Source organism: Accipiter gentilis, chromosome 12 (assembly GCF_929443795.1).
Source record: "Accipiter gentilis chromosome 12, bAccGen1.1, whole genome shotgun sequence".
NCBI lineage: Eukaryota > Metazoa > Chordata > Aves > Accipitriformes > Accipitridae > Astur > Astur gentilis.
In genome coordinates, this window is record NC_064891.1 from 32340560 (window position 1) to 32358877 (window position 18318).

Consider the following 18318-nt stretch of genomic DNA (forward strand, 5'->3'; position numbering starts at 1 on the left):
TATTCCATGATTCTAAGATAGCATGTGATGCTTTTTCAAGTGTCAGGTGGACATGTAATGAGACAAGGATCTGCTGGGGGATTGGTGGAAAAATAGGAAGGCTGAACCAGTCTGTATCAAAAACATGTCTCATTTTTAGAATGTTTTATAAACCAAGTATTGAACACTGAAACCAGTGTTTTGTTGTACTGTCATTAAAAAATATTTCTACAATCATGGATTGAACTCCAAAAAGTCCTGAGACTGGTTTGGAAATAGCAAATGTAACAGTAATAGTAAAAAAAGCTCACTGTTCAGTCTGTTTTAGGAATTTTGATTCTGTAGGGCACACATCAGTTTTGTTTTCAAATGTCTTCCTGCAGTTTTGAGCACCAGCCAAAAATTTGTGTGTTTCTGTCTTTTTGATGTAACTAACATTATGTGTTTGTATCTTCCTTGCACCTGTGGCATTGTTGAAAACAGAAACTCTGGATGTTTTCATATAAAATGAGAGATTTAGCAATATTAGGTATTTTCATCTATGGTTTTATGTGCTGTTTTACGTGTTTAGTAGAGTGGGATTTCCTTTGTGTTTTTTTTTTTTTTTTTACAGTATTGCATCAAAACTCTAATATCATCAGTAAACATCTGCTTATCTAGCAAGTAGGACAATATCAAGGTGCACTGTGGACAAGGCAATGAGGGCTTAGATTCAGAAAATACATGTATTACAGTGCATTGAGCAGTAAGTGGTAGTCAGGAGACTTTTGACTTTACCAGAAGCCATTTTCTTATCTTTAATAACATGACAAGTTTTTCTGTCACCATATCTTTGATCTTACTGACACGTACGGCAGCTATGAATTTCACAAGAAACTTAACAGTTGATTCAGATTATAATGTTTGCTTAAATTAATTTCTGGAAATAGTAAAGCCGATCCCTGATTTTTTTGTGCTCAGGCAATGGGTACATAGTCATATACTCTCCGTACCATGGAATCGATATAGGACTATTTGTGTTGAGTTTTGTAGGTTTTCAAACAAGACATCATGTTTGTCTGTAGAAGGGGAGAAAAATGGGGGGAAAATGACAGCCTTATTGATTAATCAAAGCAAGCAAGTATGTCACAGAAAGGAAGAGGAGACGTCCTCTAGCAGGTTCTTGCTTGTGACACTGAGCCTTATGCTTCTTCCTGGGTGCTGAACTAGTCCATGAGCAGTGACCCCTTTGCAGCTCGTGACACAATCTGATGACTTTTGTGAACAACGTTATAAAGTTCAAAACAGCACCCCATCCCAATCTCAGCAAGAGCATTGCATGAGAAATGAATGTCTAAATTACAGTCTAAATGCTTTCTTGACACGTTTTGGGTAGATCGTGTTCTTGTGCCTGCAGTTTATGAATTTGTCTGATTTATGTATTGGCATAAATCACTGACTTCTGAATATGGTTGTATGAATTTATGGCAGGATTCACTTACATTTTACTTGTTGATGTGAATGTTAACTGAGCTGTTTATCTAGATTATTATATATATCAATTTTATGTTTCTCAGGTTACATCCATTTACATAATGTTTATTAATTCAGGCACAGTTATTCTGTCAAATATTCAGGTTTCCTTTTCTCTGCCTTGGAATATTGTAACAAAAACTTGAGAATATAAGGGGAGCAAAGGAAAGATTGGTAAGAGTCTTTTGGGTGGCAGGTTGGTTTTTTTCTTTAAAGTTTTCACCATAAGCCAGTCATATCCCCGGGGAAGAAGAAAATATGTAAAAGAGAAGGGAATATAATTTCAGTGGTAGAAGCTGTTCAGATTCACTGGAAAGTCTTGTGAGCACTTGTAAAAATGATGCAAGGTGAGATGTTGGCATTGTAAACTAGCCTCCGTAAACACTGGCTGTAAACATGGTCAAGTTCAGCAAATGCCAAAACCGCAGTGCTCAACAGTTCAGGGCTTGCATAGTGGATGCAAGACTAAAATGAGTGTACGAACTTTGAAATAATATTGTGTTTCCTAATACTCTGTGTAACCTCTTCTCTTACGATTCAGCATATCTGATCCTAATATTTTCCAGCAACTATAGTTAGACTGGGGATTGTTGTTCCAATGAGGAACTTGTAACTTGTGAAAGTCATGAGCTAAATTTCAAAGAAAGAAAAAGTTTGACTTTTGTAACTGAATACTTTGTTGTTATGTGCTGAAACCACCTTTTACCCTCAAAATAAACTGCAGGAATCGAATTAGGCGATGTACGGCATGTCATTTAGTAGTGAAAACATGATTAAACTAAGTTGGCAAATTGGTTTCCTTTTTGAATTTGTCTAGATGACATTGGACTATCTGGTTCGCTTTTCTGCTCATCTCCACAAGGCCATTGCTCCCTTACACTGCCCGTTGCACTCTTATTGTGGATGCTGTAGCTGCTAGTAGGGATGAACACATTGCATGCTGTTTCATCGGAAATGAAAATCAAGGCTGAATCTTGCAAGCTACATTCAGTCCTCTAGCTGCCAGATTGCCTTCACCTATGGCTGTTGTGGTTGAAATGTAGGAAAGCAGTGACTATATCTAAAAGTTTCTTGTTACCTGTGTCTTATGCGGTAGCCCTGTCTGGTGGGGGCTGCCGAGTTTGACATCTCGGGTTCCTTAGGAGCCTTGAAGGTGGATGATCCCACTGGGACCTGGTACCGACACAGTCCAACTGATTCTGCTTGGTTGGCTGTTGCCAGCTTGTGCTAGGCACTGGCAGGTCCTTTTGGCAGTGGCATCATATGGGTTATCTAATAGTCACTAAAAATCTGGATTCCTCTGCCCTGACTTTGGAGCTTTCTGCGGAACCTAAAAACATTGCTGTTTGTTTGAACCCCTTCTTGAGAATCCCTTACTATATTCAGTTCTACTTTCCCCTCAATGCTTATGGGAGCCTTTTTGGTGAAGTCATGGTAGGAATGCCTGTATTACAGTTAAAAGCAGATCTATAGCAATAGGAATATGGGCAGAATATCTCCATAAGAGAATTCAGATAATTTTGAATGCTTGTAAAACCAATGTAAATCAAATACTGGCTTTTCAAGAGGTCGCTTGAATGTAACTGTTGCAAAACTATAAAGGTGGCAATGGCAGCAAGGGTGGAATACAAAATTAGCATCTTTCAGGGAATGAATTATAAAATACCAGCTGTGTGAAAAATCATGCTGATCACACTCAGTTAACCCTAAGGGGAATGTTGTCTGAATGAAGACTACAAGGATTGGTCTCATGTTTTCTAGTACTGCATTCTCTTACCCCTCTATTTCTTGTAGACATATTTATAATAATGTAAAGATTTCATCAGAGAATGGAAATGGGATTTTGATAGCCAAAAAAAAAAAAAAGAAGGTCACCTGCCAGTAATCCTGAACATGGCTGTTGAATGGATTTGACCCTGATTTCAGCTTTGTTCTTGGCTGGCAGGTGCCTGGAGGCCTTTCAGTCTGCTTTAGAAGACCTTGTTTTAAAAACAGTAGTATTTGTCGCTTAATTATGAATGCAGATTTTGCACGTGTTTGTGATTTACAAGGCCTTGCTTATGTGAAGCAGGCTATAAACTCTCCTTGGAAATGTATAGTAGTCTGGAGTAGATAATTACGCTTTGAGAAAAGAGCCTCTGTTTCCAGTGAAAACACTGTAAAGTTATTTCAGAAATGCTCTGACCTCAGACGTTTCATATAACTTACACAAAATACTTTCACATTTGTGCAGCAGCTAGTGGCTTGATCTCTGCCATCTCATAAACGAAAGCACAGAATTCTCCCTGGGAAAAAAGCAGGATGTCTATGCTGTGGCCTACAAAGCTAGTGTTATTTTACTCACTCTGTTCCTTGTGTCTATACCCTTAAACAGAAGAAACCTTGCCCTCCTTTAAACAAATCTGTCTCCTAATCACACCCCACCCCCGCAAACCCAACTTTCCCTCAGATTTTTCTTCCTCCCTGCCTCCACTCAGTGTACACACACTAATAAATTCTGCAGTAAAAACCTTGGGAGATTTTCTCAGCACAAATGGAAAGAAGATGTCAAAGGCTGAGGATAGGAATTTTCTTTTTAAAGTTGCAAAAACAATAAAGAACAATTGAAACAATAGGCAAAGAGCCAGAGATGGGTGAACAAGCCATGAAAGAATTGCATTAATTTTCTGTCGATGAAACCCCACTGGTTCTCTTCACTAGCATCCAAAAGAGCTATTTTTGTTTGCAATTGTTTGTTTTTCAAGACTCTTGGTGGAAAGCAAAAGCATTGCGAATAAAAAGTGCAGATACTTGTGAGAATGTTCACACCAGAAACGCTCTTGTGGCCTTTTGAAAACCTGTTTTTAACTTCTGGTACAATAAAGTTGTCAGATATTGATGAAGGCTTTGTATGAAAAAATCTGTGTGCTGGAAGAATGACTTAATAGAAACAATGGTGTGTGGCACTCAGGAGAGCAAGCACCAAGTAGTCATAATTGCCGGCTTTGCCCAATAGAGAGCAAAAAAAAAAACAACCCGGATTTCTGAATAGGATGTGGACAGGTAATTTTCAGAAAACCCTGCACGGACCAATTTTAATTCAGATATGTGATTCAGTCTTATCAAAAAACCATGTTTGTGTATGGATTGTGCTTTCAGAGACCTCCTAACAGAGGCAAATGTGCAGGGGAGAGGCAGGAGGCCCTTCTGCAGGTGGAAACAGCTGAGCGTATTTGTACCAGGGAGACGCTCTAGTAGCCCTGCAGATCTGCTGGCTGAACCTCTCGTGTGAGCACGCTCTAGCTGCTTTCTGTTCCAGGGAGCCAGCTTAGTTCAGGGAGCTGATGCGATCTCTGCTGCCTTAGCTGGTACCATCTGGCAGAGCTGTGGCAGGCACGCCTCAGAGCAGTCGTGAGCCAAACCCCATCAGAAGCAGGGCTACCCTTGGGCGTAAGAGTGGCCTTGGGCCTCTGGGTAAGGCAATAACAACTCCCGTAATGGTGGCGTGATCCAAAAGCCAACAGCTGTCTGCAGTCTTGGTCATGCCACGTTATCTATAATTTCATGCCCAGGACCCAAGAAATAGGATTCTGACTGTAGCAGATGGGGGTCATGTTATGTGCAGTTTGCAGCCCGTAAGATACTCAGAGCCAGTAACGATTTGATAATTCAAGGAGATAGGACACATGAGCACAGCCCTTTGCTTGTGCTCAGTGTTCACTGTGAAAATGGTGGTAAGAGCCAGCATTGACTGATTTTAGTTCTTCCCATTCTGCAAGTACTGTGTTACTGATTGTATGCGTTTGTGAATTGACAAGCTCAATGGCGTGGATGTGTATTTCTTAAAGCGGGCCTGCTGAAAATGTGCTCTACTGTAATGTCACGTCCAAGTAAGTATACGTGGAGTCTGCAGCTAACAGTAGACGATGCTGCACGTAATTTCCAGTACATATGTATGAACACGTGCATTGGAAAGGGTCAGTAAGGGTTAAAGTATAAAAAAAAAAGTAGCTAGAGAGACCTTAAAGGTGCAGCAAGGTTGTCCTATTTATTAAATTATTTTGTTTAATTTGTTTTTAAAGAGGATGAGTTCTTGCAGTGCAACACAAAGTACACAGGGGTCATAGTTAATTGAGCAGATGGTTTCCACTCAGCTAGCAGTGAGCACTGTCCTTCCTAAAGGATATGTGGGGACATCAGGTAGCAGGCTTGTTTCTACGTCCTCTGCAGCAGATGGAAGAGATGGAAGGAGAGGCATATGCTTTAACTCCTTGAAAGATTTAGCAGCAGATGCTCTTCTCTGGCATGCACCAGAAGCCCTTAAAAATAAGCAGAAAATTGGCTACAATAGGGATTCTCGAAGACTTGCATGTGGTTGATCACATCTTTAATACGCAGCAGGCTGACCTTCCTTCCATTTGCATTTATGCGAACCACATGAATTTTTACTAGTGTAAATTCTGAAATGGTTCAAATGTGCTCAGCTCAACTAGGTTGCACTTGGTTATTTCTAATTATGTTGCTGGTGGCAACCTTTTCTTGTGCTGCACGTGCACGCACACGCACACACACACTCTCTTTCTGTTATAACAGTGGACCCTGCTAGCTCGGATGGCTCCTTCTCTGTTTCCAGCTGCTTTTGTATGTACTTCAGGTCCTTCTTTGTAATGAAACACCTGCATATCTTTCAGAAAGCTGGAGGTAGAGTCTGCACTGTGTAAGCCGCCAGTTCTCTGCAGACTGCTAGCATTTTTATTCACAAGACACTAACCTGAAAACCAGAGTTTTAGAAACCTGCTGGTAGCTTTCTGGAAGGTGCTCAATAAAAATGGAATAGGAAAGGACCTCGCTGTTTTGTGATTCTGTCACCTTACTGTTTGTCTGGTGGTAAGTAACAATAAATATTACTTCTGCAAAATCATGTTATACAAAGAGCTCATTTTGCCTAAAACAGTGTGCTTGAGACTAAACATCAACTTCAGCATTGCCAAAGATAGGAATGAAACCGCTACTTTTAGATGCCCTAATCCATTTTTCTTTGGCTATCTAAGCCAAGGAGGGTGCCAAAATACATGGCAGATTTATATGTCTCTGAATTTATTAGCTGTACTCGCAAAGAAGTTTTACAGTCTTAGAAAACATTTATTATCTGATAGGAGATAAACTATTGTCCCTATCTGAAATCAATAGAAAGTTTGCCATTTCAGGCATAGTTTTGCTTGTCTAAGTAGTCTGATTCAACACATAAGCTGAGCAAACTATTCAAGAAATAACTGCACAGTGCCTAGTACCAATACAGTGAAGAAGCCGTCTCTGGAACAGCCCTGGCGTTTGGAGTGAAACATTGTAAGGAAATACATTGTTAGGAAGAAATCACAGGTTGGTGCAGACCTGTTTTCTTGCCGTGTCCCAGGACTTCATCAGTATCAGTAATACTTCTTTGCTTCTGTTTCTTTCAGGGCCCTCCTGGTCCAAAGGGCGAGAAGGTGAGTTGATGTACGGGTGACACTTACAAGGTGAACGGAAAGCCCTCCCAGCATGAACTCAAGAGACCGTTTGTATTGACACAGTGTAATGTTAGATGATGTAAGAGAGCTGGGTAGCACACAGATGCTGTGTTAAACCTATCATCTCATCTTTCCACTTTGCAGGGAGATCAAGGTGATCAGGGCCCTCGGGTAAGCATCTTAAAAAAAATGTTACACTTCCCCTTCGCTGAGTAGGCAATTAGTCTTTAGTGCAAAACTAAATTAAATACACTGTCTGAGCTAATTATGCTTATTAGCTGCATTTACCCTGCATGTTGAAGTAAGTGTCTGCAGGACAGTAATACTGAACACGACCAGATAGCGTCTGGGAAGATTTGAGTAACAGTAGTAAGTAATGCATTAAAATACACAGTTCCCATTGTGGGTGGAAGCAAGTTTCACAGTGATTTTGCTCTGCTGTATAAAAGCTGGCTTTCCTAACCAAACCTTTCAGTTTCCCCAGCAATGTTTTCACGCCTTGCATGGGCTCCCACAATGCAGAGGGCCGGTGGGTTTCTAATAAATGTACTTCTAGATTTCATGTAAAATGTATCTAGTATTTAGTGAATTATAAACAAACACAATGTATGCATGTATTAGCTCTTTTTCCTGATACGTACGTATTAAATATTTTTTATAATAACAATATTATCACCTCGTAAATATATCCAGACAGTTAGACGGAACATGGTTTAGTTGTGGAAATGTTGAAGTTCTTTTAATTTTTAAATATCATGTTTATTTTAACAGACAACTAGGGGAATACAGGGGTGAAAGTTCAGATAGATTGGCTATGCCAGTTCTTTCTTCTTTACATCTGTGCTTCATTAGAACACATTTGGTTACATTGTTCTGATGACATAGTGACTCTCTTTGGTTACCCATTTATGAATTTTTCCACCACAGCACGTTCCATGAATTATTTTTTTTCTGTCAACTAAGTTAAATATTTTGAATTTTTTATTTTATTTTACTTTTTTTTTTCCCTTTTTGCAGTCAATAAGATTATCTAAAGTCACAACATGTTTTTATAGATGAATTTGGTGTTGGCGCTACCAGTGTTAATTACCTACAGGGTGTTCTGTTATGCTTGGTGATATGACTGCACTTTAAAGACAGAGGCCTATTAGCAAATAGCTTTAAATATTATTCCAGTTGAAACTCAAGAAGAAGAAATGGAAAACTATTTAAAGAAATAAAAAGGAAGTAGAGAGTAACAACGTGAGGAACATTTTTTTTCTAGGCTAACACACAGGCAAGGTTCTGAAGAATGTAAAAATTTCCTTTTAACTTCTAAGCAAATTTAGTGTCTCTCACAAGCTATGCTGGGCTGTATATTTTGGCTGGTTCCGTGCTACAGAACCTCATGGGAAACATGAGGATAGAGAGGGCAGAGGAGGAGAGTGGAGCAGTGCCTGTGGCTTAGGAGAGGACGCTCCATTCGGAAAGCGTAAATCAGAGGTCTGTGCTTAGGTGCTTGCGCTAAGTGCCCCTACATTCAGAAGAACTGGTGTTCAGTTCAGAACAGGAGAGCAAATTTGACAGAGGTATCAGAGAGGGATACAGTAACAAATAAATATGGCAGAGCAATGTTGCAAAGAGTATTACATAGCTGAGGATGAGAATCTGGAATTATGGGTATTGGAGAATTTTCCAGGGAAAGACCCAGAGGTCTGAACGCAGAAAAGCAACTGAAGTGGTATCAACACAAGGGAATGATGGTGCTGTTTCTTCTGATGGTGGCATAAAATGGGAGGACAGAGGACAGTTTTGGAGGGAAAGCAAAGGTGCCAGAGCCTCCACTGGTGCAAAAAGTTTGGCAAAATGTTGGAGACATATGTAAGAACTAGAAAGTGGTTAGGCACGTGTGGCATTCAGTCCCTGGGCTGGAAGCGTTGGCAATACCCAATAAGAAGGTGCAAGTTTGTTCAGAGTTACCTTGGAGGCAGAACACCTGCAAGGAGCGCGGTGGAATATCTGCTACACAGAGACTGTTGTGTCCCTCTTTGCCAAGACATGTCCCCTATACTGGAGAGCAGGAGAGTCCTCACTGGACCATACAAATCATGGTTATGGCTACTTTGTGGTTTTGGTAAATCAAGTGCAGCTAAAAAGCAAAAAATATCCAACCTAAGGAATTCACGTTTAAGGACATCGCAAAGTTGTATCTGCAGCGGCAGCTGGCAGTTGAGACCGAATTCTATATCTGAATAGAGAAAAGGAATTGAAAAAGGTCAGCAGTAGAGAGGAAGAGGTGGTGCATAGCACCTTGTGGGCTAGCTGAACCTCCACTGATGGTTTAGTCAATGCACATCGTAGTAACGTACCTCTTTTTGAAGTATATGGGTATAACGTAGGTAATTTGCCCAGTCTTCTTGGTTTTCCCTTTATCTTTTTTGAAGTGCGTTTGAACGTGTTCTACAGCAGCTTCTCCTTTTTTGTCTTGTGTATTTCACAAGTAATAAGTACTATGAAGCCTCTGACCATTCTCTGTTTCATGGTAGAGCAGTTATCTCTTCTAATGACTGTCTTCAGGGTGAATCTGCTCAACTTGCTGTGCCAGGGGTTTTACAATATAATCAATAGAAATTATATGTGTAAGCCAGTCATGCACCAAATGAAACTAAACCCATTTAAACCTGGTTGGTTACCTTTGCACATAGTTTTCCATCACTGCCTATATAAAATAAATGGTTTCGGAGATAATACCATACCCTATTATTTTAGAGAAAAATTGTACCTGAAAGTGACTGTGGGATGCCATCAACATTTGGATTTGACAAGTTTGCAGGCAGACTGGATATAATATCTAGAAGTGATGGACATTTTAAAATTCATCTCTTACAGTTAAGGAGCCTGAAGTTTCTTTGGTTTTCAATTTTCACATATTGGTTTGAAACTAGCATTTAGCTTAGCAAAGATTTTTATTGTTCCAAGTCATTTTTATGACTGAAATTTCAAAATTACCCTTATTCTCTGTAAAAGATGCTTTCTTTCCTCCCAGCATTTTCAGTAGTAAAAGAAACCAAAATAAAATGTGAAGACTGTCCAGGTCAAGATGAGACCTTAAACTTTTAAAATCCTGCAGAAAAGAAAAGAAAAATATTTCTGAAACAAGAAATTGTTGCTTTCTGTCCCTACCCACGTTTTCACCTCGGGCCTTGAGATTTTTGAGAGATCCTTCTTTCCGAAATCATTTTAAAACTAAAAACAGTAATCAGTTATCTCAAAACTCCTTATTCACAGTCACTGAACATGCTGAGTATATACTCAACTGCTCTGAAGTTCAGGTTTTCTTGAAAATATCTTCAGTAAATTAATGCACTAGTAGGAACCTGACCCTGCAAATACCACCCAGAGGTCAGGCACTTGTATTGTTAGAATAATGGGTCTGATTTTTTTTTCTGGTCTTTTTTTAAAGAACCTGAGGGGTTTTCTTAAGTATTCAAAATTAATCTGTTGATTGGTGTCCTTCATCATACAGAGATGGCATAAGGGCTCTAGTTCATAATGCCATGTGGCTTAATCTACTTACGCCCATACTGTCTGTAGAAAATGCGAGCCAAAACAACATTCCAGTAGTGTGAGTGATATCGAAATTCATGCCCTAAGTGTGAGTTTGAGCAGCAGGTTAATACAGCTTTTGGACACATGAGATCACAGATAAGGTAGTGGTGGATACAATCAAAAGTCCTGATCTTATCTGAAAAAATGCTTTTTTGATTTCTTCTTCTATTTTTATATCAGATCTCTACTCGTTACTCTAAAGTTCTGGTAGACTAGACATTTAGGTCAAATGCAAAACTAGCTTTCCTCAATACCAGTGTAAGAAACAGTAATGTTAGTAAATCTTCTGGGTGCTTTTCTTTTTGCAGAGGACATGGCTTCATGACATGTCCACAGAGTTATGCATTACTGTACTGAGCCATGACAAAATTAAAAGTGACGGGTTTTAGCCTGTGCACTATTAGAATAAATGCTGATGTCAGTCCACTGCTCAGTTCCCGTTGCTCAGCTCTACCCCAGTTTAAAAAAAGCCTTTGAAGATTTCATAATGGTAGGATTGCAAAGGATATATTGTCCACGTAGAGATTGTTCCAAGTAGAGATTGTACCCTGATTAATGGTAATGGATCTTCAGAGGGAATGGAACAGCTAGTACTGAGTGTCTTAATCAGTCTGTTCTCATCCTTCTGTAAATGACATAATAAATATCTTCTGTCCTTTGGTTCAGATACATGAGAGATTCCTTGATTATCAAGTCTAGAAACCATCAGCTAGCAGCTGCTTTTAAATTGGTTTTGGTCTAGGTACAATGAGAAACCACCCAGAAGCCATACTTTAGTATTTCTGTAATATTATTTTCTCCTTTTGGTGTGTTTAAGTAAATTTTCCTAGCAGCTGGGTCTGCACAGAACTGATAATATCTCTAAAATACCTTCAGCAGAAGAGATTAAGTTCTAGAAAGAAAGGTACTCAGAAGTTTATTTCATTGTGTTAACCTTTATTGTCCTAAAGATTAAAAAGATTCCTTGTGGACTGTTAAAACAGTTAGGTTCAGGTAGTGATATAATATTCTTTTCTATTTAACCCTTTCCCCTTCCCTGTTTACTTTTAATACTGCTCATGAATTTTATCTGCCTTAATAGAAGGACTGTGTAGTTTTCATTAGCATAAATTAGCGTTGTCCCCAGCTTTTTCTTTTCTGATTAAATGCTCTTTGTTTTCATTTATATGAATATACTGTCAAAAGCTGCAGCAGAGGGGTGATATAGCGGTGGTATTCCCTCAAGTGATATTCTTATGTGTGTATAAAGGCATATTTTCTGGTTTACTATGTGTTACTTCAAACATATAGTACAAACACAGTACTGCTTTGAGTTCATACTTTACCAATATGACTACCCACATAGTTGTTTCTTCTGTTATTAATCGTCCTGTGTAAAGCAAATTATAGTTCAGGTTATAAACTATATCTAACAACTGTTTCAAACGATACTCTTAGTGTGCCACAATAAGGCGGCTAAAAACCCATGATTCCTTCTGTTAACATAAATTTCACCGAAGCAGCATCATTGAGAAAACTGCCAGACATCTGGTTTAATGCCAATTTGTCTGTGAGCAGTTAATTTAACTTCTGAGACTTTTTTTCCTTATCTGCCAGAAGGCAACAGGGGTATTTACCTACTCCATTCCTGGGACTAATTATCCGTTCTACTTCACTAGTATTAGGCTGTTGTGGCTCCCCTGTTTTCCATTAAGCTGAAACTAGGGTAACAAATTGGAGCAAGGTAACTTGGAGCTCTGTAACTAGAAGAGGTTAGGAAAGAACTCGGCTTGTACTGGCTGCCAACTTCGTCTGAGGCATTGGGACACTCAGACCTGAGATGTGCCTCCTTTCAGAGTTCACAGGAGCGTCCTTTTGGCTGTGGATGACTCTCCAGGGCCAAGCTATGCCTTTGAAGTTCGGCTCCTGAGGTTCCCTGAGGAATGCAGAACAGCTGTGACACTCGAGAGAGAGTGCCACATACCTGCTCCCAAGACAAGGATGTTGTCATTCCCGTCTTAAGAGCTAGGCAGCGCGTGGCTTCACTCACCACCAGTTGGTTTGCATCTTGCCCCTTTTTAGTAATGCCAGAGGAATGGTGAGGAAGGAAGTCTCTGTACATCCTGTTCCTTTTTCTACAGCCCTGGCCTGTGACTGAGAAAACGCCGTGTAGTCGTTTTATCTCAAACTGCAGCTGTCAGGCAAAAGTGCTGCAATACCGAACACTTGAGTTGGACCAATGTGATGGAAAACAACCCGTTAAAAATATTTCATCCAGTCCCAATAAATACCACAGAAGTGGCTTGAACCACTTACCTGTGTCGCATAACTGCAGCGGGTGTAAGATTTGAAGAGAAACACAAGGCAGACAGAAGATTTTTGCCGTGAGAATCAGCTTGGGTTTGTGGAGGACCAGCCCATCTTGAGGTTAACTGGATGCCTACCACCACTTTCAGCGAGAGTAATAGGTTTGCCTTCAGGAGGGATATTTTGTGAAGGTCAGATGGTGATCCCTCATCGGAACTCGTAACTGAGTTGTGTGGAAAAGATATGTGCTTCACTGAAAATTCATCTAATAGTAGGACCAAAATAAAGAAGTGCTGGCTTTTTCCAGTTTTGTTCATTTTGAGTGCAGTGTCAGGTAGAATTCACTGTGAAAATAGAGAGGTCATTACAGAAGATAACGCTTTTGTAGAGATCCGTTTGTGCCAGTTCTTAAACATTACGTTTTTATTATTTTAATACAAAGTTTGAATCGTTACATCATGTATTCAAATTAAAACTCTTTGCTGAATGATTGCCTAAGTGAAGAGAAATTCCTGGATCCTTGTCTTGTTGTGGTGCACTGTTTTAGTTAGCAGATTTGCTGATGGAGAAAGCAGCAGTTATGATAAAAGGGATTATATAAAAGAGCTCCTGCTGAGAGTCCATGGCACCTTACAGGGTGATACCAAACACTGTATTCCCCAGGGCAGGTACAATAATTAGCTGCAGGACTGGCACTTGGTCTGAGGGATTAATTAGAACTGGAGGTGGTGTTGGGGGGAGCTAAAGCAGCCATAAAGAGTGTCAGGATCACTCTGGCCTGAAGCCTGTGTGATTTGATGTGAAATAGCAGCAGCTGGCTGTAACCTTAGGAAGTGCAAGTGAACAGCAGGTGGTAATTCCTGTCTCATTTACCATGTCTTCACAGGAACATGTAAGCTTGTGCAGCTTGGGTTTATTGGCAGGTCAGAAGGAAAATCCTAAGGACTGTGACATTTACTATACTAAGCAAATGCAACAGTCAAAATGGACTGTATGTAGCACGGTGTAAGACCAGTAATACTGTTGCTTAATGTTATTATACTTGCCATACGACAAGGTTATGATGACCTTATAATATTGACCTCATGTAGACCAATGCACAAAGCTGAATGTACTGTGAAAAACCTAGGCCTGCTAGTGGGAATTACATCTCTGAAGGCTGTGATGGATGTAACAGGAGAACTGTTTCATCTAAGTAAAAAATCAGACAGAGGGAATGGTATGACGTTCTGGCATCCTTCGGTTTTCTAAGTAGCCATTGTATGGGGACGAGTAGGCTTTATCTACGTTTCCAGGCAGGTAAGCAGGACAAGGCATTATGTGGTCACATGCCTGTTAGCCTCCATCAAGCATCATGTTTTGTTTGGCATTTGGGCAAAAATTGCAGCGAGGCACGCAACAAATGTGCAAATTTAGAAATTGTAACCAGCTAGTGTTTCAGGGTGAGCTTGAGTTGCTGTCAGCAGAGGAATTTAGTGGGCCAGTGGTCGCTGTTGATCACTGTAGCGTTTTGTATTCTGTGAGGGCCCCCCAGGGTGTAGAACAAGAGCCCTTCCTATGTGCAGTTCAAGAATCAAACCAAATAAAGAGAAAATTGAGTAACTTTGAATCCATCGTTGAGAACAGCTTTAGATAGAGAAAAAATAAAACAGATCTAGGGGATATTTGCAGCTATATTTATAGCAGAGTGACAGGAAAGGAAGAGAACTCATTTTGTGGGAAGGATAGCTCTTTTTATGCCTTTTTAGAAGCTCATTGTGTGCCAACATTATCTTTCATGGATGCCAGAAGATGCAATGCCTTCTAAAGCCTCCCACGCATGCGAAAACTATGCACCCATTATAGTTTCTTTGCTGGGTTCCATTTAATATTCCCGTGTTTCTGGCTCTCTCCAAATACACATGTTGCATATGGGGAGATGATCCAGGTCCAAGCTGGCATTGCATGTCTCTGACCATCAGGTCTGAGATTACGCCTGCTTTGGGCAAAGGAAAGAAAGCTTTGTCCTACTTGGGAGCAAACCGAAAGAAGTTACTAAGCTGCTGATGGAAGAATGGGGTTGTCCCCTTGTCTCATGTGTTGTTTATATAGGCAGAAATCTGCAGTACTGATATCTACTCTTGAACATGTCTGTGTGGTGTTGGGAAGCATTGAGAATGCTGGGGCTGGACTGTGAAGTGCGCTCTGTAAAAGTTTTTGTGTGGACCTACACAGAACTTTCAAAATTCTTTCGTTTCTTCTCGAGAAAAAAAAAAAATCATGGCAAACCACCATAGTTTCCAATTAAACTCCTCTCTTAATGAATTCTCAGCTCTCCTTCATGTTCAAGATGAAGTAAATCAAACCTAATACAAGTTTTGAGTTTCCACTTCTTAAAATGTCAAATTGCAAATATGCTACTTTTAGACGTAACTGAAAATTACTGTGCTGTAATCCTAAAGGCTGATGAGTAAAAATTAAGTTGTTAAAAGATTTTCTGTTTATCCCTTTTTTTTAATAAATGAGATTTAAAGTTTATTGCTTGCTACTCAGATTTTAGTTCTTTTTAGGTTTCTTGTTTGTACTCATTTCCATTACACGGGTATTGTAGTTTTCTCTAGAAGAGGAATGGACCGTGTGCACAGCAGGGCTAATGAGTCACAGATGTAAAGATTCTGGCATGTTACCATCTAATAACTTCTTTAACTTATATTCCATAATAAGATAAATGCAAATTTGATACATCTGTTTTCTAAATGATGTATCATTCCAGTCTTAGCAGTGTCTCAGGAGTGAGTTCCTTTAAATGTTTGGAGCTTTAGCCTTTTTTGGGGTTGTTTTCTTTTTATTTGTTTCTAAAGAGGAGATTTCAGGTCACTGAGCAATGCAGTTAGCCTCACCACAGTTTGTCAGGACAAAGCGGGAAGGCTGGTAAAAATGCCACTGGCTTTATGGGATCCACTTAAAGGGTCTCAGCTTCCTCTTCTGATGGCTGCGTATGAGGAATAAAGCTGCTGAACGCACCTCGAAGGTGCTAGTGAAGGGCACGCATCCATCAGAAAGTTACCCTGCCCTGCCTTTTTTTGCAGAGACCGCTGCGGTCTTTGTGATCCGGAGGATCTCTGATGTGATTGCACGTGGAGATGAACAGAGCGAATATTTGCCGTGTTAAAAGAACCTGCTGCAGCGGAGAGACCTGGCAGGCTGCTGTCGCCCGTTGGTGCTTTGCACCGGGCCAGCTGGGCTGCAGAGGGCTTGTGCGCTGTGGCAGCGTGGGTTGCCCCGGCAGAGCCTTCACGCAGGACTTCTCGGAAGCCACCTTGTCTGGCAGCCAGAGCCAGGTGCAGCCTTCGCTTTTGGAGGTGCCAAGCTGAAACCCTGCGGCCATACACTCCAGGCCTTACAGGGGGGCTGTGCCACCAGCTCCACCTCGAAGAGGTGGCAAGCGTGCGCGCATGCCTGTAGGGAGCTTAGCGCTACCAGGCTACGTTTTATTCTGTGCTCCTCAGCCTGATGCGTCTCAGCCGTTGAACCAAGCCTCTGCTTCAGACCGTGCTGTGCGAAGGGCGAGGGAGAGGACTTTGGCATTTCTTTCTTTAGGAGTTCACTGCTCAACTGCGTATGGTTTCAGCTTTATTAGAAGGTCTAATTCGCACCCTACAAGGCAGCACAAGAAAGGTGTTGAACTGAGAGCAAAATTCACCCCTTGTATTGTCACAGCAGGCCACGATCACCACAGTCTTCTTTTTCGTACCAGTACAGTACAAGCTCTGCTCATGTTGGTAGAGTAGGATATGAGAAACCATATGCAGCATACAGCGCTTGAGGGAAAAAATTTTGCCCTGGATATGAAAATGCTGCTACGTATGTCTTGAAAATGTTGACCTTGGCCATTCCAGAATACCCAAGACCTAGCAGTAGATTGTTGTTCAGTGTTTATAATTGTGTATGTACTACCAGTTTATGTGCTGAATGTCATATGTTAAACAGAACGTGAGGAGCAGGATGTTAATTATACAAAGTGCTTCAAAATCCACCGTCACTGCTGTCAAATTCTGCAACAATCCAGAGTCAAAACCTTCTATGTAGCTCTCTAGAAGTGCTGTAGCACATTTTAATTTAAAATGGCTCAGTCATCCGCTGGCTGGTAGTCTAACAACTGTCAAAAGATCATAACAATTTATTGTAATTTTAAGGAAAGTCACCTCTGTGGGACTGCTCCTTCTAAAATCTCTTGATATTCTAGTTGTAAAGTAACCACCTGTATCTGCACTGTAGGGCAAACCTAACCCTGTTTCCCATATGACAGAGAGGCTGTTTCCTGTCAGTAGGCAAATGTGGGGTATACTAAACATAGTGTTCGTTTTGTTTGTCTGTTAGCAAATTGTCTCTGTGATGTTTGTGTTGTGCTGTTTTGGTACCATGTTATGCTGTGTCCCTAGGGTCTGCCAGGCTTCCCCACAGTCGCTGCTCTGCACAGTAATCAGATCCTCACCGTCAAGGTTTGTGGCTGACACGTACCTGTTCAGTCAGGTCTCTCTGTATCAGCATAAAAGTGCACATGAAAAATTGTTTTTACCGTTGAATACCAAGGAATCCTTATGGTGGACCTAAGTCAACCCTCACTGCCTTTGCATTGGTATAAGTACTCCTGATGCAGAGCCTGGGATCAAATCCGTAACGGTGTATAGTGTTAGCCCTGGAAACACCCACATTCCCCGTGATCTTGGTCAGTATTTTATTTTCACATCAGATTTTTCTGTAGTTCTGCTTCCCTGAGGCATACAGGAGTGTTGAAAATGTCAGTGAACTCTATACTGGTTACATGTAGAGTCAGCTATTTGTGTGAGATATCAGAGGTTTAATCTGTACATACAGATTTTTTCAAAGCGCATTTGCAAATTAAGCAGGAAGGATTGAAGCAATCTGGTCAAGCTGGAACTCCAGTCCTTATAAAAATGACACCATTCTTCATGGCACAATATGCTGGTTAGAAAATCTGACTGAAAGTTGAACTGGTGCTTTGTCTCTAGAAGCTTTGCTGAAAGAACAGCATATAAAAATACTGATTTTTAGAGCCCAGGTAGTGAAAAAATTAATACACGTAAAGAATTCTCGCAGAAAATCTGGGGATACAAAAGTTACACGGTTAACTCATTGTATATGATTAAATTATAAAGCAGTCTGTCCTGTACATTAGAGGTAAATTTCTTCAAACGAAAATGCACAGTTTCTGTCAGGCAGAAGCACCGGTTTATATTATTTTAGCTATTACAAATCTAATGACTATGTCTTTATTTCTTTCTCGGGCCTTCTGATGTCTATTCTTCAATTCTCTCATCTCTGATCTTCAACCTTTGACCTCACCTGCCTGATCAGATGGTGTTTCCTAAAATCAATCATGGGTTTCTCTCTGCTGATCAGCAGCTCATTAAACGCCGCCTCATTAAGGTAGTGCTTCATCTCACTGGAGTCTGGTTCTTCTTTA

At 40.5% G+C, this 18318-nt stretch overlaps 1 protein-coding gene across 1 annotated transcript in view; it reads left to right on the forward strand.

Annotated features, from left to right (window-relative positions):
• COL25A1 (collagen type XXV alpha 1 chain) overlaps nucleotides 1-18318 on the forward strand; it is a 317940-nt gene that overhangs the window by 210909 nt on the left and 88713 nt on the right. Inside the window, exons 8-10 of the mRNA XM_049815415.1 lie at nucleotides 6930-6956; nucleotides 7122-7148; nucleotides 18210-18281. Coding sequence (XP_049671372.1) covers nucleotides 6930-6956; nucleotides 7122-7148; nucleotides 18210-18281 — 126 coding nt within the window. The remainder of the gene's footprint in view (nucleotides 1-6929; nucleotides 6957-7121; nucleotides 7149-18209; nucleotides 18282-18318) is intronic.